The sequence below is a fragment of the Chelmon rostratus genome, chromosome 3, assembly GCF_017976325.1.
Source record: "Chelmon rostratus isolate fCheRos1 chromosome 3, fCheRos1.pri, whole genome shotgun sequence".
Taxonomy (NCBI): domain Eukaryota; kingdom Metazoa; phylum Chordata; class Actinopteri; order Chaetodontiformes; family Chaetodontidae; genus Chelmon; species Chelmon rostratus.
In genome coordinates, this window is record NC_055660.1 from 7,944,745 (window position 1) to 7,967,192 (window position 22,448).

Sequence of the window (22,448 nt, forward strand, 5' to 3'; positions counted from 1 at the left end):
ATTAGAAATTTTTGTTAACAAGCAGTTGGACAGGTGTACCTAATAAAGTGGCCGGTGAGTGTAATTTGGAAGCTGCAACATTAAATTGATACCAACACATTTATGTATCAATCAGTTAAATCCAGTGATATTATAGATATTTAATTCTGATATGGGCCATTGGGGCAGTTTTACTTTAGGTACTTTAGTATTTTTGCTGCTAAAACTCATGTCCTTTACTTAGTTACTTCAGATTTTGGATGCAGGAGTTTTACTTTTCACAGAGTGTTTGTAGACTGTGGTATTGCTCCTTTAACTTAAGTAGTAGCTCTGAGTACTTCTGCCACCACCGCATGTAAATAATCTGCATGTAAATAATCTTTATTCATCGATTTGTTAGCATTCTGTAAAGCCTTAAAAATAAGGTTTGGAGGCGAAATTAATTTGATGGAGATGACTCCTGAAATATGTTAAAATTTGTGCCATTTCCATTTACCATCGTAAAAATCAGGTATTGCCATGATTTGTACAAGTCGAATTATTTGTCGACCCAGTAAGAAGAGGAGCAATTCAAAGAGAAAAAGAAAAACATCAGGTGACCCTATATACAGAACTATCAGTCTAATTCACAATCAATGACACCAACTAGGCATCAACCCCAATAAAACACAGGAGGAAAATAAGATGAAAGATTTTTAATCAGTAAAAACAGGTGCAATATTTCACATGTAAACAATTGCAGCATCTCATTCGTAATACCTGAATAGTTACAAAGAAATATTTTAGTGACTCAATGATTCCTGTAAAAATAGATCAGTTTAACAAAAGAGCTATATCCCCTTCAAAAAAAAAAAAAAAAATCTTGCTAATAATTTCAAGTGCTCTTAGGCTGACCTACAGATCGGTGAGTAGGTGCCTTCATCTTCAGTATTAAATAAATCTCAGCTTCATTAGTAGCCCTGTCTCCCTGCAGCCAAATTCTACATCACTGATCTGTAGTCATGCAGGTGAGTGCATGTTGTAAATTCTCAAATAGCAGCATTCATAATTATGTCTGTGGCAGAGAGAACCATGTTCTTATTTCAAATATTCCTTGTTCCAAACTCAAACTTCCTCCATGTTTACCTTTCGTCCGAAGCAGGAGTCATGTCAGGCGTTCCACTTTGCCTTTTTCCTCCCTAAACAGATTTACCAAGAATGAAACTCGACACTTCCTCCGGCACCCTTCCTTTCATTGGTAGACTTTTAATTTGAAAAACATCAGGAAGTGTTGAGTTTTGTTGATGGTACCTTTATATCGATCAGGAGTAAGGCAGAGGAGGCAAACATTTCTGTAGAAAAAGAGAAACTGAGAACAGCAGATTGGTGAGTACATATTGTACTGATGGAATTAATACTGTGGAAGTTGCTGTTGTAGTAATCTACGGGTAATCTTAACCCCTTAATGTTTTACTTTACCTGGAGTATATTTGTTCGTGCTGGCCTCACACCTGGCTACTATTGGAGACTCAGCCATTATATTTGAATACCGGCTTTTACTTGAGAATTCACAGTAATTTGATGAAGGTAGAGACTTTGGCTGCAGGGTCTGTGTAGCACGTTTAACTCAGATCACAATTTCACCCGTCAACAGACATTACATTTTTGCAAGCGCAGCATCAGAACTGAGTAGTTTGAATTGGACAGTTGGCACTTAATTTCCATTCTAGTGTGTTTCTAAGAGTGGATGATCACACCATCATCACAGCACTTGAGAGTATTGCGTCTCTGGCAAACACAGCTGTTTCCCTCTCTACACATTGTTTTCATTTAAGTGCTTCCTTACTTCTGTCCTGACTTAACAGCAGCCTTAGTTTTTCTTCTGACAGATCATGAACTGTCATTTCATCCGCATTTTCTCTCAGAATAGAACTCATTAGGTCATTGCCCTCTGGGAATTACATGACCTCCTCATCTCAGCTTCATTCATCTTAAAAATCCCCCGTTTCACTACATCTCAGGTCTAACCATCGCTTTTTCTCATCCATTTCAGTCCTCGCTTCATTTCCTTCTTTCCTCTTCTCTCGCTCTCAGGATTCCCAGCAGACTTGTGGTCAGGAGGCCATATGGCTTCTTTTCTGTTCTGCCTCTTTCCTCTCCACCTCCGCCTGCTCTTTAGCCTCCGTCCTGTCCTTCAGCGCCCTCAGCAGGAACCTGAGCAGTGTGTTCTCATTCAGCAGGTTTTCAGAAGTGTCTGCCAGCTCCTGCAGCCGTCTCACCGCCTCCCCGAGCTGCCGGCTTTTCTCCCGGTGCTGCTCCTCCAAGCTCTGCCTTTCTTGCTGCAGCTCTGCGTTCTGAGCCTCCAAGCTGCGAGTGTCAAACGTCAGCCGCCGGTTGTCACGCCACAGCTGCGCCAGCTGCTGGGAGAGACGTTCGCGGGCGTGACGCAGCGCTTGGACCTCACGCTGGAGTGCCAGAAACTCAGCACGGAAGACGCCACTGGGTCCTGGACCCTCTGCCTCGCCAGAAGCTGTCACCGGTTTGTCTGCATATTGCACAGAGCCGGAGTGCTGCAGGATGAAGTGAAGGAGGTTGGGTAATGTGATGGGCAGGTCGTCAGGAAACTTCACACTAAAATGTTTTCTTGAAGAGAAGCAGGAACAGGGAAACAAGAGTGAAAACAATTCTGCTGAAAGTCGTTGAGAATGTTGCTGTGAAATACTCTTTTAAAGTGTTTGTTTCTAAATGGCACCACTTTTATCATCAGTTAATTATTGAGGTTGTTAGTATTACTACCACAGTTACTGTATGTTGTGTTGTGTTGAACAGGAGCTGCAACTAACGACTCATTTATTATGAGTTAGTCTGATCGTTAGTCTGATCGAAGTCCAGAGTGATGTCTTCACATTGTTTGTTTTTTCTCACCAACAGTGCAAAACCTGAAGATATCAAGTTTTCTTTCACAACGGACACAGAAAATTTAAAAAAATCCGGTCTGAAAAGATACATATGCAAAACAAACATATGCAAAAAAACAAAAAAAACAAACAACAACAACAAAAAAAAAAAACAATGATCAAAATAGCTTCCAGCTTCAGCTCTGAAGCGTGCTCCGGTCATTGCCAGCCAAGTGTTCACGCATTACTGGAACATGCAAATGTCTTTGTGTTCGTGTGTGTCTCATTTACCTGTATTTGGGAAAGAGGAGAATGGAGGGAACGTGATCCACCATGAACTCCCATGGAAGGTCGTTACGTGCCACATTCACCCTACACAGACAGAAAGGAGTAATATTATTTGTATTTTTTCCTTAAAAGGCTGGAAAAGGTGGAAGCTTATTGATCACACAGTACTGCCAGCATCAACAGTCAAACACAGAAACACACACATGCTGTACCTGGCGACAGTGATGGTGCTGTTTCCCTGTAATAATCTGGCCAGCTGGATGATGATGTGGTTGAGAACGGAGCAGAATCCACACCACTGAGTGTAGTAGAAGAGCAGCACATCCTAACACACAAACACGCACATTTAGATTTTTTATCCAGAGCAAAGTCTGTGAACTCAATAAGGTTCATCTTCACATCTTTTAAACGTGTGCCAAGTGCGAGCATGAGCTATGAAACAGATGATATGTGTTTATATGGGTGTATACTGTAAAATAACGGGTACAGGGATGTGAACTAGCGTTTTCCTTTTGGAAATTTCAGCTTCACTACTTATTGTGGATTATTTGTATAGTTTTATAATTCGGATATTTTTAATTTTATATAATGTTTCTTAAATTCTCCAGCACATGTAAGTTGTTTAGGGGTACTGGAGTGTGGTAAGACAGTACTAGGGGGTTACTTCTATTCAACATTAACCTGTTTGGGATGGTGCTTTAAATACACCCTTAACAGTAAAAGGAATTGAGTCTTTTCTCACCTTTTGGAGGTCCATGACGGAAGGTAGGAAGGAGGATGTGGTCAGTTCTGTGATGAGGGGGTTTGAGGGCGAGTGCTGGTGTTTGTCTGGATGCTTGCTTTTCCCCTCCCCTCCTTTCCTGTCGTCCTCTCCCACCAGGTGTCTCTGCAAGAGGCTGTATGGAGCACTGAAGTTCCTGATGAAGGCCTCTTTAATAAGATACACACCATGAAAACACAGAATCAATACAAGTCTGATTAAAAAAAGTTGGGACGCTCATGATATCATGATCTCTATCACCTGTTACCAATCAACCTGTTTACCTGTGGAATGATCCAAACAGGTGTTTTTTGGGTGTTCCACAACTTTCCCAGTCTTTTGTTGCTCCTGTCCCAACTTGTTTGAAATGTGTTGCGGCATCAAATTCATAATGAGCAGATAATTACAAAAATCAATGAAGCTGATGAGGTCAAACATTAAATATATTGTCTCTGTACTGTTTTCAACTGAGTATATGTCAAAAGCAAATTATCATGTTCGTTTATTTGGTTTGTTTGTTATGTTTTACACAGCCTCGCAAGTTTTTGAGAATCAGGGTTCTTACTGGAATCATATTCAAATATATATTTACCAGCTGATGTGATGCAAAAGGTATGCTTTAGACAGTTAAATGATTACTCTGGTTCCATTAACACAGGTTGATGGTAGCGATGTAGGTGTTTCTGGCTCACATTCACCATGTTCCAATGTACACAGACAAGGCAAATAATCTTAAGGGTTGCCTTTATCAAGGTCCTTAGCAGTTTAGCAAATGCTTTCAGGATGATGTTAATTATGTAATTGAGGGTTTAACTAAAAGCCTTATTTTCATTACTCTAAATTATTGCTGCCATTCTTCCCTGCTGTGCATTGCTGTTTCCGATGAGACAACAGACCTGACACCGTTAAGTTAAAACAAACAGCATCAAAAATACAGTCATACAATACATACATTTTCATGACATTAGTGAATAAACATGTGAACTGCTGCCTGATGTTTGAAGATCACAGTGGATCACGAAGCACATGCACAACGATTTTAACGTTTCTGTTCGTTAGAAACATTAAAATATAGATCACCATGACATCATTATACAGCCTGTAAGAGCCCCAAACACCATTGTTATAAGTTTAAAGGTAATATTTTTACTCTCACATTGACCTCTGAAGGCCACACAACCATCCTGTGTCCAATTCATTGGACATTTCTTTGCGGTGACTATTCCCTGGAAACATCTGCAAATGTTCAGTATGCAAAAGACCATGAAACTAAGCCACATCAGCTAATCTGCATGATATGCAAAACTGTTGCTTAATCTTTGATGATATATTGAATTCGTAACTTTGTACACAGAGTCGTTCATCTGAGCAGGCACGGCAACCACACGGTAACAAAAACCTCAGCTTTTCATTCAATTTTCACAAAAATGACGGATAGAAAATAGGCGCTAAGTTTGCCTACCAAAGCATACCCAAATCAAGTTAGTGGCATTTAGCACATATAATCCCATCCAGGCCCTTCCGCTATGGGTGTTTTTTGGCATCTTTTTAGGGCAGGTGCAGCAGCTGTGGTGACTTAGCTTTGTCATTCTTATCCTGGCATCAGAAATTGTGGTGAGTGCAGCATTTTGCCAAATGTCACTGACTCAAGAGGAGTGTTGGGGTCATTGTGCTTCAAAATGCCTCTTGGACCAATAAACTGCACCTGAGACCTCCTCTCCTCGAATAGGAGGGACTGCTTTCAACAAACTTTGTGTGCCTTTCTGAAAGAGACAATCCAGCCCCTTCACGCAGGTGTGTCAAGGTGAGAAATTAGACAAGATTTGAACTTTTCTCTCTTGTTCTCTTCTTTCAGTCTTTACAAAACCATTTCCATCACTTTCTGTGAGAACAGCTGATCGCAACACTATCACACCTTCAAGGACAGAGAATATGAAAGTGTGTGTGCTGTTAACCCCATCTGAATGATTATTGCTGCTCACAGCTCAAATACAAACCAAATAAAACCATGAGATATGAAGAAATGCTGTCTTACCCAGAGACTCCGTCAGTGTGGCTGCTGGACTGCGGTGGAGAACATAATGAACCTCATCCTTCAGGTTCACTATAGCTGCAAACGACCCGTCGCTGCTCCCATCACCTTGTGAGCCGGCCTCCTGGTGAAGAGAAGCACTTCTGTTGCCGGTTGCTCCAAGCCTCACCGCCAGAGGCCAGTTCAGGGCAACATCCAACACATAAAACCTGAGCGTCCTGTTGGTCTGACACCGGAGCCCCGTGATGCCGTCTCCTCCCTGCTGAGGGCCAGAGGATGGAGGCATGGACAAAGAAGGAGGAGTAAAGGGACCTCCTTGCATGTCTGGATCCTCTTTGGCTTGTGATTCATTGAGATGAGGTTCTACTTTTCTACAGCAGGCACTGTATTGACTAAATGGGCTGTAGCTGCTCAGAAAGTTGCTACAGCCAACTGAGTTTGTGTCCTTTATGGACAAGGCGGCAGATTCTCGGTGTAGGCAGCAGTGCCTGAGATAAGACTGCGACACGTCTCCTCCCTGCGCCACGGAGGGGAACGAGCAGCATACGGAGGAGCTGGTCAGGATCGACCGTGACAAGCTGAGGCACACCTCACACACACTTGTACTGGACTCTGGGAGGAGAACTGACTGGCAGCACAGCGAGTGGGAGGTGAAGCTGTTGTCCAAGCTGGAGTGGTTGCTGTTATCACAGGAATGATAGCGCACAGCAATGTCTGCAACCTGAAAGACAAAAGAAACAAAGTGATGAGAAGATGGAGAAAGAGGGAGACATGAAGAAGAAGAGAAAGGAGAAGAGGATGACAAAGGTGGGGAGAAGAAGGAGGAGAAGAGGAAGGAGAAGAAGATGAAGAAGGAGGAGGAGGAGAAGAAGAAGTGGAAAGAGAAGAAGGCGAAGGAGGAGAAGGCGAAGGAGGAGGAGGAGGAGGAGGAGAAGAAGAAGGAGGAGGAGAAAAGGAGAAGGTGAAGCACGAGGAGGAGAAGAAGAGGAAGGAGAAGAAGATGAAGGAGGAGAAGATGAAGAGAAAGGAGGAGAAGAAGGAGGAGAAGAGGAGGGAGACAAGGAGGACAAGAAACAGGAAGAGAACAAAAAGAACAAGAAGAGGAGGAAGGAAAAGAAAATGAAGAAGGAGAGTGAGAAGAAGAAGGAAGAGAAGAGGAAGAAGGAGGAGGACAAGAAACAAGAGGAGAACAAGCAGGAGGAGAAGAAGGAGGAGGAGGAGGAGGAGAAGGAGGAGAAGAAGGAGGAGAAGAAGTAGAAGATTAAAACCAGGGAGGTCAGTCAGTGTTCATTTCTGGTCAGGAAGGCAGTATTAATCAATCAATCAATCTATCTCTCTCTATCTATATCTATATCTATATATGTTCATTAAGTCTTTCTCCGCATCCACTACATCACCAACAAAGAACGCTACAAAACTCTTTTGACATCAGGCACACCGACCAAGTTTTTGTTCACCCTCTGTGATTTATCCCGTCCCTGCTCACCTGCTGTAGTAGGGGATTGGGACTGGACCCGAGTGGATTGTGTGGCAGGAACAGCAGAAGTGCCGGACCTTTAGTCAGCTCATGTTCCAGGAGGCGGGACTTTGTTCCTGGAGGCTGCAGCCAATGGAGGACGGTCTCGTGGTGTTCAAACACCCAGCTACAGATGGCCTCCGATGTAAAGTTACGTTCCCTTCGAGGGAAAATCTGACAGAAGAAAACATACGGCATGATGCTGGTGCAATCCCTTAGCATACGTCTAAGGGTTAAACAACAGTAAAATTAATTCAGCATTTGCTTACATTTTCTAAACCAGTGCTGTATGCTCTGTCTGTCATGGTCTGGTGACTTACCAAAGAGGAGTTTAATCTTCGGGAAAGGTAAACTGTTTCGTCTTCTAGTGAAAGGGCCTCTGCCACCTGTTTGTTGGTCACAACCCCGAAACGTACAACACCGCGGAAATCTGCACCAGAAAAACAGAGAGACTCAGAGCTGACATGTTTCTGTCCTTTTAATCCTCGCTTACAGTGCAGCTGATAAAGTGATCAGCAAGTAAAGAGTGTGTGTTCAGCATACACATACCCAGGTTTTACCCATCCTTGTACATTTCTTATTTATAGCCTACTCAGTGCTATCGTCACAGTTAAAATGACCAAGTTCCTCAAAACATGGCCATTTCCAATTTAATCTTATACACTTGATATGAGTAAAATCTTTTGAATGAACTGGCTTCAGGGCTGTATGATCTCTTCTTACCCCTTTTTAGGGCCTGCAGGGCAGAAGACAGATATGTGATGTACCCCGGCGGCTGTGGTGAGGAGTTAAACTGGAAGAAACCCACCACTCGAGGCTAGAAATACACAAGAGACAGCCAATTAGAATATATCATACGGAAATACAGCCTTAATCAAAGAAGACACCTATGTAAATATGCATTAAGACAATGTGTGAAACAACTGAACAAGAGTAAAACTTTCAGGTCTTCCCTTAAAGAGAGCTAATATTAGGAAGTTGTGATCACATGACCTGAAGACAAACAGTACCTCGTGATAGGAGAGGAACTCTTCAAGTGTGGCTCTGGATGGGAGGTAAATGAGTGGTGTGATGACTCTGAGGATAAAACTTTCCACATATGGAGCCACAAATGGACCTTTGTACTCTATAGGCCCAAACCTGCAGCACAGAACCACAAAGGAAACTACAATTACCGCCTCATGGTTTCATGCCTCTGCCAACCCTGCAGTTTACACCCATGTCTGTCCAGACTCATATAATACATGCAGTGAAGACTGAAGGAATCGGAGAGAAAAGGACCTCCACAATTTAGCTGATTGTGGCGGCAAATATGAACTTGACTCCAGCCACAGAATCAGGCTCCAGAGGAGAGACATTTGGTCCACAGCTGTTTTATTACTTAGCTGCTGCACAGTTTATCTGTGTGGATTTAAGCTGTGTTTGTTTGTGGTCTATAAAAATAAGTAAAGGAAGAACACAATTAGGAATATCAATATAAATAAACCTTGTAATGATAAAATAATAACCTCACAAATCCAGCATTAATCAACTAATGGTTAATATAATAACTAACTCACATAAATAAGGTATTTATAATCAATCAGAGCCCACTATGAACCTGAGCTGCTACTTGAAGCGACATGAGGCATTTACGAGCAATTCAGGTAATTAAGGTGATACACAGAAAACATGGATTCACATTCCACACACTTAAACTATAAGTATGTGGTAGTAATGTATTAAAATAGCTATGGAAATTAACCGATTGAGTCGTGAGGGAATCATTCAATGCAATGGAATATAAAAGAAACAGTCGTGCTGTCGTGATTTTTCACACTTCCATTATTCACAATATAACATTTCAGTTAAATTCCAGTAAGTTTGAAAGGTCAGCGCTCGCCGTCTTACCTTCTGTAAAACAAGTGGATGATCGGGTACTGATAGAAGCGGTTCTGCTTCCTGCATTTCCCCTGACTCCACCAGCAGTTAACAGCCACAAACTGCACCTGTGTGTGTGTGTGTGAGAGAGGGAGAGAGAGAGTTGAACAAAGAAACAAACTATTTCTGGACCACAGACACAGTATGATGAGTTTTTATTCCCAGTCATGTGTGTTTCATTAGTCTCATTTCATTACAAATGGACCTCAAAAATCAGTGAAACGAATGACATCCTGACAGTCAGACACATTCAAGTTAATCACTTTATAACCTGTATTTACTCCTCTAGATGTTTAACGTGTCTTTGTAAAAAGACAAGTGTGTTACCATGACAACAAGCCCTTGTTTCCTGCTACCATGTCAGAGGTCAAGTTGAGATTAAGTTGCTATTTGCTGTTGAAACAATTGTGCACTGTGCTTGTTGTGAGCTCAGGTGTTCTGTACCTGTTTGGCCAGCTTCTTAGCGACCTGCTGCACTTCCTGCCGGGCAGCCATGGAGTGAGCACACCACGGTGCGTAGAAGAAGATGAGCGATACCTCCGCCACGCTCCTGAGACGCTCCACCTGGAGAGAAAATGTTGCTGTAATTCTGTAATTTATTACGATGAGGGACAAACTCTCGTAGTTTACCATGCAGATTTTAAAATTTCTGATGTGGGAAACACCTGATTCATGACAAAGAGTGAGACTGACATCAGGTGTCTGTGTCTTTAATCTCACCTGGTCTAGCTGGCCCAAATAGAGGTCCACTACCGGGGCCTCGGCAGAGAAGAACCGCACCGGAGGCCGAGCTGGTGCCACCACATTATTGGCACGGCTACAAAAAGAACAGATTTTAGCGTAAATCATAAGGACGCCAAAATTTAGTTTCCTGCCTCAAGCTATTTTTCCCTGTGGGGCTGACAAACGTGGAGTAACACTGCCACAGTCAAGAGGCAGGGTGTGCCTGAGATCATTTGTCTGCAATTTGCGTCAAGTTTCAGTCTTGGCAGGTGTGATCTCGACAGCTGGGGTCACAGGAAGATAAGTCTGTGTTGTGCAGTGCTCAAACTACAGCGCTATTCGCAAGGGGTAGTGTTACCGGGGGACCTCATGTGATTTAGAAATGATCCCCACTGCGGTGTATTCGTACAGGATAAGTGAAGCCTGTACTTTACTCAAAATTTACTGATGTTATCCCTGGATATGATATAAGCTTTTCATAACATCATCTTCCTGGACGACAGAAGCAATGAGCCTCATGAACTGAAAATGCTGTCAAAACTTCTATCTATAGTTGCCAACGCAGCCTTTGTGATTCTTGACCAGGCAAGAGGCAGAAAAAAAGAACAGAGAAAACCTCTGCGTTTTGGGGAAATATGGTAGCTAATGTGAGGTGGAATTTTTACTTTGCAAATGACAGACATGGAAGATTTGCACAGGATTAAGATCTCAGACGACCTCTGCAATTATTCTAAATGACTAGACGTCAGGTCATGTCACAAACATGCTGGAAATTCTCTGGTTTGCGGCTTTTTATGGTTGTAACCTGAATCAACTTCAGCTCTGGATTGTGTGGCCGGGCAAAAACAGTTTTTAAGACATCACCTTGTGATGGGCATCTTTTCACAGTTTTATGATATTTTATAGAATAAACCCTTTTAAAGCTGCATTACAGTGAATAATGAAGGACCCAACTGGTTTGCAGCTGTGACTATTTTCTTAATCTGCCAGTATTTTTTATAAAATATCATCATCATATCATCATGTTTACAAAATGTCAGTAAAGAATGATTGATTGAAGTCAAATGATTGATCAATTAATGAAAATAGCTGATGTTTAATTTTCTGTCTCAAGTAACTGAGTCACAGTTTCAGCTCTTCAGATGTTGCTGGTTATAGTTCTGCACTTCTGCTTGACTGCTATTCTGATAAAGGACTTTTACTTGTAATCGAGTACAACTACAGGACAAATATTACTCAAACACTTTCAATACTTCTTCGACCACAATCGGATGAGAAGCAGTCTGAGATCATTTGTATGCAATTTGCTTCAACTTTCAGTCTCAGCTGGCTTCACTGGAAGATGAATGTGTTGTTTACTACAGAGCAATGGTCGTGTTGTCTTCGTCATTTGCAAACAAACAAGCCAAAACCTTCATGAAATCCTGACCCTGAAGGAATGATACACTGTGTAAATCCTGGGTACTACACTGTCTGTTTAAACGGTTTAAAGCATTAATCCTCTTGTCCGACAGTACACGTCAGTTTCCGATCAGCTGCACAACATGATGAGGACCCTAACTGCTTACAAGTAATTAGATTATTATAAGGAGTGGCTAATTTACGTTTTATTAAAGCTACAGCATTCGTCTCTCAGCAAAGTAGCCAATATGTTCAGTCAAGATATTGAAACAAGCTCACGTTAACGGCATATAAACAGAAGCTGTTTGCACTGCTGACTGTTACCTGCATGTGAATTTGACGGCCAGGACGAGCAGGACGCCGAGTACGATAGCCCCGCAGAGGAGACCCGGTCTCCGGGCCATCAGGAACAGCACCTGCCGGAGAGACTGCCGCACCCGGCGCAGCATTACAAGCTGTCGTCGGCTCTCAGTCCCATTTATACGCCCCGGCGGCTGCCCTACGCGTCCATTTGCCTAACGGGGGCGGGGAGGGAGACTGTTCGACAGGGGACAGATCTAACCTGGATTGGACATGGGTGCTGCTGGTGTGTAAGGTATTCAAACGCGGTCAGACCAACCTTTCTTCCCCACGTAGACTTTTCACTTCCGCAACAATGACGTAAGGGAGAGGCGCTAAATAGCTTTCCACAATTTAAAAACGCGCGGTACGTTTAACGCTGTCATGGTAATATAGTTCAAAAACAAGGTTGATACTTATTTAATCTTGATTTAGACCTGAATTAAATTGATTTAAATAATTATTATGTTTTAATTCGCCTGCAATAATTGTTTTGTATTTATTTTTCCGTTTTGAATCTTCAGTGCTCTTTTGAGACAGTGCCTACGTTGTTATGGCGACCACCGTTGCTGCCATGACGGCTGTTGAGCACCAGAGGGTGGTCGTTTTAAAGATTTCAATCAATCGAACTTTATTCTTACAGCACCTCTGGACAGTAATGTCTATGATGTACATACTTTATATAATTTAATGTCTTACATCTTTATTTGATCTAAATTATTTAATTTCAAATGCTTGTTTTTACCCTATTTTGCCTGATGTGACAGGAATTTTCCCCTAAAAATAAATTAAATCTTCATCTTTTGTAATTGTAAAGTGTAGAGCTCCTATACAAGTATGTTCAGACCATCACATCCTCAGATTCTTGTTTTATCTGTCCTTATAAACAGAATTATTTTATGTATCATTACATTAAAATTGTCTGGCAATTACTCAGTCATGACAAAAACAAATGCACACAAAAGCATAGCATGTAAAAATCTTTATTTTTCTTTGTCATTAGAGAACATTGAAGAACAAAATCACAGTGTAGAACTTTTAAGTGCAAATGAACTATGTAAAAAATAAGTCTTTGATTAGTTCTACCCACCCATCACATGGAAATGAACAAAATGTTTTTGAATAAAATAAAAACAAATGTGCAAAGCAATATGTGTCAGCAGTACCAGCCAATAAAATCTGTTACGAACACTTTCTCCTTAAAATCATAAAAACAAGAAGAGATCAAAAAAAAAAAATTAAGAACATATGTTATACTTCAAGTCTAAGTGCCAAATAAGGTGTGAGATGTTTTTGTTTTCCATTGAATCAGCTGTAAAGCCTGACGTTCCTGTCGGACTGCAGAACTACAAACCTCAACATTTGACACATTTCACAATCATATTTCCAAACCTCGTAGGGTGAATTTTCAGACAGCTCTGTAGCACCAAGATCACAGCCAAAGCCAGAACCGCACAGAAAGAATGCATCGAAATCTATGCAGAATAAAGATTTATATACACTTAAATTACTACAATTCTATAACTGACGCTTTCCAAGCAGCAGTTGTTTATTTAACTGGTTTTTGATTACATGCGATTAAGACATTTAACAAAAGAAGTCAAACAAAAGTGAATGTATTGATCCTGGTTTTGTTCTACCTTCAGTATCCAAGTCCGTATAAAAGCTCACAGCCATCTCAGTGCTACAAAGCTATCAGATAACTCCTTATGAGGCCATTCATCACTACCACCAGTGTCGGAAAATGACCTACCATTTGCATAATAACCCTCTGGACCATTTAGGCAATGTGGTTTGTGAATGCACTGTGCACGCAGAGAGAGAGCTGCAGTAAAATCTCTCCTAATCAATAACATCTCAGATATTTCGCTGTTTCTCATCTTGTGTTGGTTTTGTTTCTCCCACAATAGCCCAATGCCTCCCTTGCTGCACATGGCAACCATCCAGCAGAGAGAGAAGACAGGAAGCGAGAAAACTTCCCTTTCAACAGCAAATAAGCCAGTCTCATGAACATTTACTGCTAAAAATAAGCACTTCTTCAGCAACTGGATTTCTGGCTATTTTATTTGCTATGAACTGTGTGGCATAACTCGGGCACTGACTACATGCAGTTTGTTACAGTGCCTGTGTTTCTGGGTGCATTAGCTGCTGCACCACCAGATCTATATTAATGATGGGACTGAAGTAGAGAGCCCAGTAGAAGAGGCAGTTGCACACAAACTGAGGGACAAAAGGCCACAGGAGGGCAAAGGCAAACCCCTGAGATAACATCTTCCACAAGTGGTTCCACATCTTGCGTGGCAGAGACCTAAAGAAAGTGGAAGATACAAATTAGTGTATGTAGCCCACCTGTAACAGGTGCATATGCCTTTGATGTTCAAGTAATGTAGGAATTTTTAAACACATGCAACAGAAACAAAAGCTTGGGAGAAGAAACGATCGCTCATTATCCTGAGATCTTGTTCACCGCTTCTGTTTCTTCTCCCTCCAAAAACACCTTTTCTAGTTATTAAGAGTTGAGGTTATGGGAAGCTCCAGGTAATGGGCTGTTACTTCAGCGGAAAAGGTGTATAAGTGACTGTGTGTGTCAAAAAGAAAGAAAAAAAAACAAAAACAAAGACAAAACCCAGCCTTCCCTCTGTGTTTACCTGATCCTGGCCCTTGTCCAGAGTCTCCACAGGGCGCAGCCTTCCAGGACAGACAGCAGCATGGTGTTCACAATAATGAAGCGAGATGTCCAGTAGTGGACGGCCAGCCAGTCCCAAGCAAACTCTGCTATCAGCTGGTATGGAAGCAGGAGGTACTTCACAAGAAACTCTGCCCACTGTCGCCAACTGGGCTCCAACTGACAAGTACAGGAACATCATAGAAGACAAAAGTTGACGGTTGGAAAGTGCTTGTAAACAATTAAAAGAGGTATTAATGTAAGACAGATGAGTAAAAGATCTACCATTGTTCTAAAGAATTCTGCAATGTTCAATAGTTACAGTATGTTTACATGCAGATGTTAAATGGACATAATTCTCGCTTTCACTTATCACTCTTAAGATAATTTCAAATTTGGCCAATTATTTGATTTTATTATGATATTTTACAGTGTGTGCATGTGTTAAGAGCAAGGAGGAGGATGACCTGGATCCACCACCTCTGTTTGCCTGCATAATAAAATCCCAACTTTAAAGCTTTAAACCCAGTGAAAGATACAACAAATCCCATTAAAAGCAACAATAAATTAATGCCACCAACAAATATTCCCAGTGTAGCCAAAGCCTGATTATTCCTCTGTGTCACAGAGCGCCATTGTTGTCCAAAAACTATTCAAAACACATCAATGAGCCACACTACACAGGGTGACATATGACACAACAGAATAATTGCCTTAATCGCATTAGAGCCCAGAACGTCATAGGTATGTGAATGTGAAGTGCTGTGTTTTACCTCTTCTAAGAGATTTTAATGATAGTGTATTAGCTGGTAGTTTGCAAAGTGTCACCTGTGTGTTGAGGAAGTTGCTCTCCACTGAGTGGTCGATGTGTGTGATGGCCGGACAGCAGGTGTGCAGGAAGGGCAGGAAGGTTTCAGAGTAGTCGAATAAATACAAATAGAAGAGCGTGAGACGAGGGGAGCGCTTCAGTGCATACAGCAAGAACAGAGACTTCCCTGCATTAGCAGCCTGGCAGAAAGAGACACACATACAAGTATGCAGAGTAAGTAGACAGTCATTTGGTCGTACATGCAAAAATATAACAAACACACTGACAGGAGACTCAGTTCTAAAAATCTTAATGACAAGGCATTTTCTAAAATGAAGAGACAGTGGCTCTACACTAAAAGCAAATCTTATATTCCTAAAAAGATATTTTACACAAACTTGCTCAGAGGTAATATCACTTCCTTCACTTCATAGACTGAAAATACTACCATCAGCATGGGAATTAACTACAATAGGACAAAGATGCAACTTGCAGCATTCTGAAAAGGCTCATGATCAGCTGTTTCTTTGTGGCATAATCAGCATTCTGGAGCAGACCAGACTCTTTACCTTGTATTCCCAGAGGTTCTGCGGGGGTTTGACCCCCAGGGTTTTAACTCTGTCCAGTTCGGCCAGAACAGCCCGTCGGTGAGCCTGATTTTCGATGCTGTAAGGAGGTTTTAACAACTCTTCATGCCCCAGCATCAACAGCAGCCTAAAGTGAAAAAATAAACACTGCATGGCATAATCTACAGCATGAGCTGTAACACTCTTTACAAACCTCAGGGTGGTCGGTGTAGGTCTAAACCTCAAAAGAAAAGAATGTACTACAGTACTGTAACTGAAAGATGACAATACGTTGAATAAATATAACTCAACTCAGTTCTGTTTTAGAGGACAAGTTAAGCAAAGAAAACCTGCACTGTGATAATATTTTATGTATTTTCTCTACCTCCCATTGACGTTCTCCTGCTGGAAGGATTCTCTGTAAAGCTGGGCCCACGGACCCAAGTGATCCAGCCAGGACATGACTTCCTCCGGCGTCCAGCGAGACACAGGTTTACTGATCAGTGGATCATGCTGGTCTACCACACCGCTGCTCCAGTGATACACCAGCACCATCACCTGGAAACACACAGACAGTAACACATGCGGTTCAGTGAACACACATCTACCCTTTTCATTATCGATTAATCTATCGATAATTTTCACGATTAGTTGTTAATCTATAGAATGTCAAAAAAAAAGTCAGAAATGCTCATGGCCCTATCTTTAGTGTCCATTCTCAGTTTTTATTTTATTTGGTATCTTATTTAGTCTGTTTTAGTTAGTATGTATTTTTTTTAAATATATTTGTAAATTAAATTAAATCATGACTATTAAACACAAGAAAAGCTAAGAATCAGTCAGATTTTCAGTCCCATTCGAGTTTTATTGTCATCTGTAAAGGAACTACAAATCTATACAGTAAAACTCCTGCACCTGTTCCTAAAAAGCTGTACAGGGGAAAACCATATAATGGCTAAAGTTTGGGAAAACAAAGGGGAAGAGGTGAAGCCAGGCTAGCAAGGGATTAGTGGGCAATTGAAGGTAACCTTAAAATGTAAATATTGATTAAATTGAAGTCTTTTCATTCTGGAACTTATCTTTCTGTTTTTTCTCAACATGACAGATTTTGATAAATCAACATACACAGTTACTTAATGACAAAACTATTCATATCTTATTGTTTCCAAAACAATTCATTTGAGCCAAAGGAAACAAAGTGAAAAGCATCCAAAACAACTGATGGTTTGCACACAGCCTCAGCCTTTCAATAAAAGATCTGATTTAGCCATAATATTCATTAATGTACTGGGGTCAAACACCAGGACCATGCTGTAATCTATTTACACTCTCAAAGCAGCAGCACACACACACAAATTTACTGCCTTCGTGGCAAAACACACAGTGACGTTGCTCCTGAGCGCCACATGGACAAAATAAACATGGTCTGTCTACATGATATGAACAACCGACCTCCAAAGGCACATTTTGCAATACCATGGAGTACAAAAAGTGGGCACCAGGAAAAACAAACTCTTTAGCGGGATATTATGTATTACAAAATAGCATTGATTAGCAATGCACAATTGCAAAGTAAGAATGTAATAATTGGATACTGATAATATTTACTGTACTTTATGAGTATGAATCTTGTTTACCAATCCAACACTGCAAACTGCTTAAACTAGAGCTGCAAAGATTAATCAGTTAATCGAGCAGTCAACCATTTTGATTAATCGTTTTATTTTTCAAGCAAAAATGTCAAAAATATACTGGTTCCAGCTTCTTAAAAGTGGAACCAGCAACTGCTGTTGCTGAGGTAACGCTGACGCACTGTCAGTGCTGAGAGTTAGAGGAGAAAGTTAGCTCGGTACAATAGCATCAATTTTGATGACAGTTACTATTTGAAGTCATACTGCAGTAGATAATATGGTAAACGTGAAGGGAGAGGTTATTTAGGCATACTTACAGCCACGCACGTGAGTGCAGTGAGAACTCCAGAAAAGAAGAAACCTGCTCCTTTGTGCTGATTTGTCCTGGATCTACCCAAGTTGTCACCATACCTAAAAACATGGAGATATTTAATAGTCGCCGGCTCCTTTGCTTCAGATCACAAAGGTGTCAAATACAAGTGAACAAATCAGACACAAGGCAGTTCATGGGGTATCATCATCATTGTTGTCGTCAAAGGGAAATTTTACACATTAAGTCTGTTGACGTGTCTTTGGGAGTACAATTACACATGTGAAAAAAGTTTGTGGCTTCAGAGGTAGATGCACAAAATCTGTTAAAGTGATGTGGTGAAAATGTATGATCATAAAATTTATGTTTAAATTTATGCTTTGACATGTAATTGATCCAAGAAGCCTCAGTGCCCTTCGCATTTGTAATGTTTTATGTTTAGAGGCTACCCCCAGTCTAAAGGTAACCACAAGATGTCGACCCTGTTAATGTTCCCTAATAACACACATTGTCTACCTGCTGTCTACTGTCATGATGGTATGAGTTCTGTATGATCCTCATCTCTGCTTGAGGCTGCATTAGCTGCTACAAGCATAGCACACCTGAATCTCTGACCTAACTGTCACCTACCTATTGCAGGCACAAGATTTTGACAAGGCCTGAGTCCGAAATTCCATACTAACATGCTATTTAGCACACTAAAACAGTATGTGAGATTTTTTAAGCATGTCCGAAACCTTAGTATGAAACCAATAGAACATTTTCAGTGTATACTAAGCTCACATACTATCCCAAAGCTTTACACCAAAACGGCTTGTGTCATAGAGTAGACTGTACTACCTCTGGAAGGCCAGCAAGCTCCGGGAGATTTTGGGGTTAGTCTGGATCTCTTCTCTCCTCCGCTGAACAACCTCACTGAACAGCTTGTCAGTTGCATCCCTAGAAGAAAAACATTAAGTAAACAAGTGCAATTAGTAGATAAATTAAAAGATACTACAAGAGAACAAACAAAACAGGTGGTGAAGCTATGGTTATGTTCTTAGGGTTTTTCTTTAGCATAGACCAATCTAGTTCAAGCTGATTAGTGCTAACTTGTGTCACGAACACATGGAATGGAACTGGTCCTTCAACAACCAAGTTGAAAAAGATTTGTGGTAACTCTGATCAAACTTCACCTTCATGCTTTGTCTCCTCTATTCTATTCTTCTAGTAAACAGTCAGCACGATTTAAAGTGTGATACCTCACAATGTCGGCTCTAAGTGCAGACAGTGTAATGATTTATGTGTTGAATTTGACCCAATTAGTGTCTCTGAAAGTTCAGCCAGAGACTCTGCTTTTCACACAGTTTAGTGAAATGTCTGGAAAATTCACTCTCGTGGTACAACTTACTTGGGCAAATGAAAACATCCAAACAAATGTTTCCCGCTTCACTGATTAAAGTAGTGGTGGAAGGTAATTTCTAATACCAACTCCATTGTCCGGGACATTAAAATCTCCCAGGTCACATGGACACTGGCACCAACTAGAAACTCTGCACGTAACATCACTTCCATTGATTGAAAAAGAAATGTAGGTCAAGCTGAAAGGATCGCATAATTCAACATAACAGAGTAGAGGACATTTTTTTTTTTTAGATTATTTTGTTATCTGTAGGTATGTAGATCGTTTAAAAGATGTTTATGTTGAAATATAGACAAGTAGAATGTCTCTCGTTGTATTGGTTTTCCCTCCAATGGACATAACGTGCTAACATACATTTTCAAATGATTTGAATCTATTTGATTTTTTTGTCATTTCTAATTTTTGGCCAATTCTGACAGTCCTAGCATGGATACTCAGTTATTGCATCAGCACGAGTATCACAAATTTTCAAATAATATCCAGCCCGAGCATTGTGAAGGTGCATTTGAACCATACCTGTCTCACACACACTCACACTCATACACACACACACACACACACACTTTGTGTGACAGTAGGTCTCTGTTCTCTACTGTACATGAGAGAAATGTGAATATGTGAATACTTTGGTCAGAAAATCAAACATTTATTCTGTGATATGATCTGGCTGTGAAAAGCATACCTCAGCAGTATGTTGATTTTAGGAAAGCCTTCCCACTTCTCCCGGCACTCTGGGCACTCATTCTTGTGAGAGGACTCCCACCACAGAGCCAGACAGTGGCGGCAAAAGTTATGGCCACAGGTCAGGGTGGTGGGGTTCACTAAGATGTCGTAGCAACAGTGACATGAGAATTCATGTTCTGAGATTTTGGTGGTGCAGGCTTTTAACTGAGGAGAGTCAGATAAATGAGGGGGGTGGTCCATTAATGCTCCCAGACCGCTATCTGGTGAATCCCACTCCATCTGGTGCAACATGTCCAAGTCTGAAAAAGAGGAGAAAAAGGTTACAAAAGAAGAACGAAATGGAGAGAGTGATATATAACTTTAAAGATTACAATGTGGGTAAAGTCTCTGAAAGCTTCTCAGAGAACTGGCAGTTTTAAGGATCACATCTTTTCTTTTTAAGCTTTGGTTCTCGTGGTTCTCCTGTCCCTTGGGACGGTGTAACCAAAAAGAATTTCGTTGCACTTGGAAACTTGTGTAATGACAATAAATGATTCCTGATTCCTTCACTTCATAATAATATGATAATATTAGCAAAGCAAAAAATGACCAGGGCTGCAACTTATTATTTTTTATATTGATTAAACTATCAATTTGGTTTTCATTGATAAAACATTTCAATTTTTTATTTACAACAGTGAAATATGTGCATCGTTGTTTCCCAGAGCCCAGCGTGATGTCTTCAAATTTCTGGTTTTGTCTGACCGACAGTTAACACCCAGTTTACAATGATATAAAACAGAGAAGAGCAGAATATCTTAGCAGTGAAGCGGTTGGCGCCCGAGAGTGGTTGACATTTTGCTTGATAAATGACTGAAACAATTAATGGCTTATTATGGGACTGATTAACCGACTAATGGTTTCAGCACTAATGCAGTTTAATTACAGATTGATTTGAAAGGTCTGCTGTGCTTTATGCAACAAATATAATGTAACTTTAAAAATTAATGCAGACTTGATATTTCCTTCCTGACTTGAAGTCTCCAGAGTGTGATTTTTATGCCATAAGGAAATTAACGGAAACCAGTAGCTGCCTGGAATGGTAGGAAAAACACATCTAATAATTTAAGACTGCAGTTAAGGATCTATGCTGGCTAGAATTGAATAAAAACACAGTTCTGGTCCTTTAACAGGTGTTGACTTGCAAAGGCTGCCATTAAGTGCATCTAAGACAAGTATGAGTAAACAGATGTGTATGTCTGAGGAATAGGCATAAGAATCATTTTGGCATATAATGGCATTCATATTAAATAGTTAACGTGTACTGTTTACAAATGTCATGATAGCATTAGGTCAGATAAGTAACGTTAGCTACTGCACAGATACCACAATAAACGGTGAGCTTGTCAGCACCAAAACATGAAAGAGAAAAAAAAGCAATAACGTTAATTTAGACTCTGACATCGTATATGACTTGTTAGCTGCTTTAATTGCAGGTAACGTAAACTTATCACACCCTCATCTGGACGTTAGATGTACTCTGTAACTGGCTAGCTAATGGTTAGCTACGAACGTTAGCCAGGTCAGCAACAACATTTAACGTTAATGCGAAGCAGAAATGACAGCGTGCTGACATTAAAGACACCAAAATGTACTACCGTTAGCTTTAGGACTCATTTGCTAGTTAGCACGCGAATGATAGCTAGCGAACAGTAACGTTCGGTGCAGAGTACCTTTGCTAAGTCAGTAACGTAACTGCTAATAGTCAACGTCATTCAGTTTACCTCGCTTCAGGAACAGCCTTTGACAGGTGACCAGCTGGAGGATGACATAACTATCTGGTTCAATAACTTACGTCTGCTTCTCGTAAGTTAACCCTAAATTAAACCGTCCACGGAAATAAATATTTGTGCTCGAGTAGCCACCGCCATGGCTCCGCGCTGCTTTGGAAAGCCCCACGCACACACCCACGCGCACGTCAGCGTGCCACGCGGGTGCCTGATAACAGTCGTCACTGGTCTCACGCTCACCTTTCCCAAATTCTGTCCTCCTGCAGCGTCCACGGTTAGGCACATCTGATTTCAGCCATGTGGCTTTTTAAAGCTGCTTCAGTTCAAAGTTCAGATCTGACACTGTCACTGAAGCTCAGATTCTGGCCTGAAGTATGAGATATTCCTGACCACGGTACTAATAAAACAGTAACCTATTAACTTACACGTTGGCTCTGCCTGTACAGGAAGAGACCATATAGTATTTCTAGTGAGTTATGGCCTAGTGTTGAATCACCACCAGTACACACTTCCAAAAGGTTATGACTTTATACTTCCATACTTACAGCACGTGTATGGATAAATACAAATAATAAACAGTGGTGTGCACAAACTGTACAGGGGGCAGGATGTAAACTATAGGTATACACCCTGTGATCTCTTTTCAAGGTGAACTGTTCAATGAAGCAGAAACCCATGAAAATATTGATGAGAACTTTCCCTACAGGAGACTTGTGTATGGTGTTCCCTAGGGCAAATTATGGAAAATCTGCATCACCCTGCGAAAGATAAGATTATAT

General features: G+C 41.0%; 2 protein-coding genes across 3 annotated transcripts; both read right to left on the minus strand.

The window, feature by feature from the left end:
* Positions 1–665: 665 nt before the first annotated feature.
* txndc11 (thioredoxin domain containing 11) lies at positions 666–12,103 on the minus strand. Its single transcript, XM_041934298.1, has 13 exons — positions 11,820–12,103; positions 10,092–10,188; positions 9,816–9,935; positions 9,342–9,439; positions 8,462–8,591; positions 8,175–8,268; positions 7,772–7,881; positions 7,422–7,625; positions 5,939–6,656; positions 3,886–4,073; positions 3,356–3,468; positions 3,147–3,227; positions 666–2,601 (listed from the first exon to the last, which is right to left on the minus strand). The coding sequence occupies exons 1-13, from the start codon at positions 11,942–11,944 to the stop codon at positions 2,073–2,075; spliced, it is 2,607 nt and encodes an 868-aa protein (XP_041790232.1). The 5' UTR covers positions 11,945–12,103; the 3' UTR covers positions 666–2,072.
* Positions 12,104–12,808: 705 nt separating this feature from the next.
* On the minus strand, positions 12,809–21,857 carry LOC121604752 (bifunctional apoptosis regulator-like). 2 transcript variants are annotated; one of them, XM_041934351.1, is made up of 9 exons: positions 21,664–21,857; positions 19,899–20,179; positions 18,655–18,753; positions 17,822–17,915; positions 16,259–16,431; positions 15,877–16,021; positions 15,328–15,507; positions 14,483–14,679; positions 12,809–14,142 (listed from the first exon to the last, which is right to left on the minus strand). In XM_041934351.1, exons 2-9 carry the CDS (start codon positions 20,177–20,179, stop codon positions 13,950–13,952), a joined length of 1,362 nt encoding a protein of 453 aa, XP_041790285.1. In that variant the 5' UTR covers positions 21,664–21,857; the 3' UTR covers positions 12,809–13,949. The 2 variants fall into 2 exon arrangements, with proteins under 2 accessions (XP_041790285.1, XP_041790284.1); XM_041934350.1 differs by having other exon boundaries at positions 19,899–20,199.
* Between the last annotated feature and the right edge of the window lie 591 nt (positions 21,858–22,448).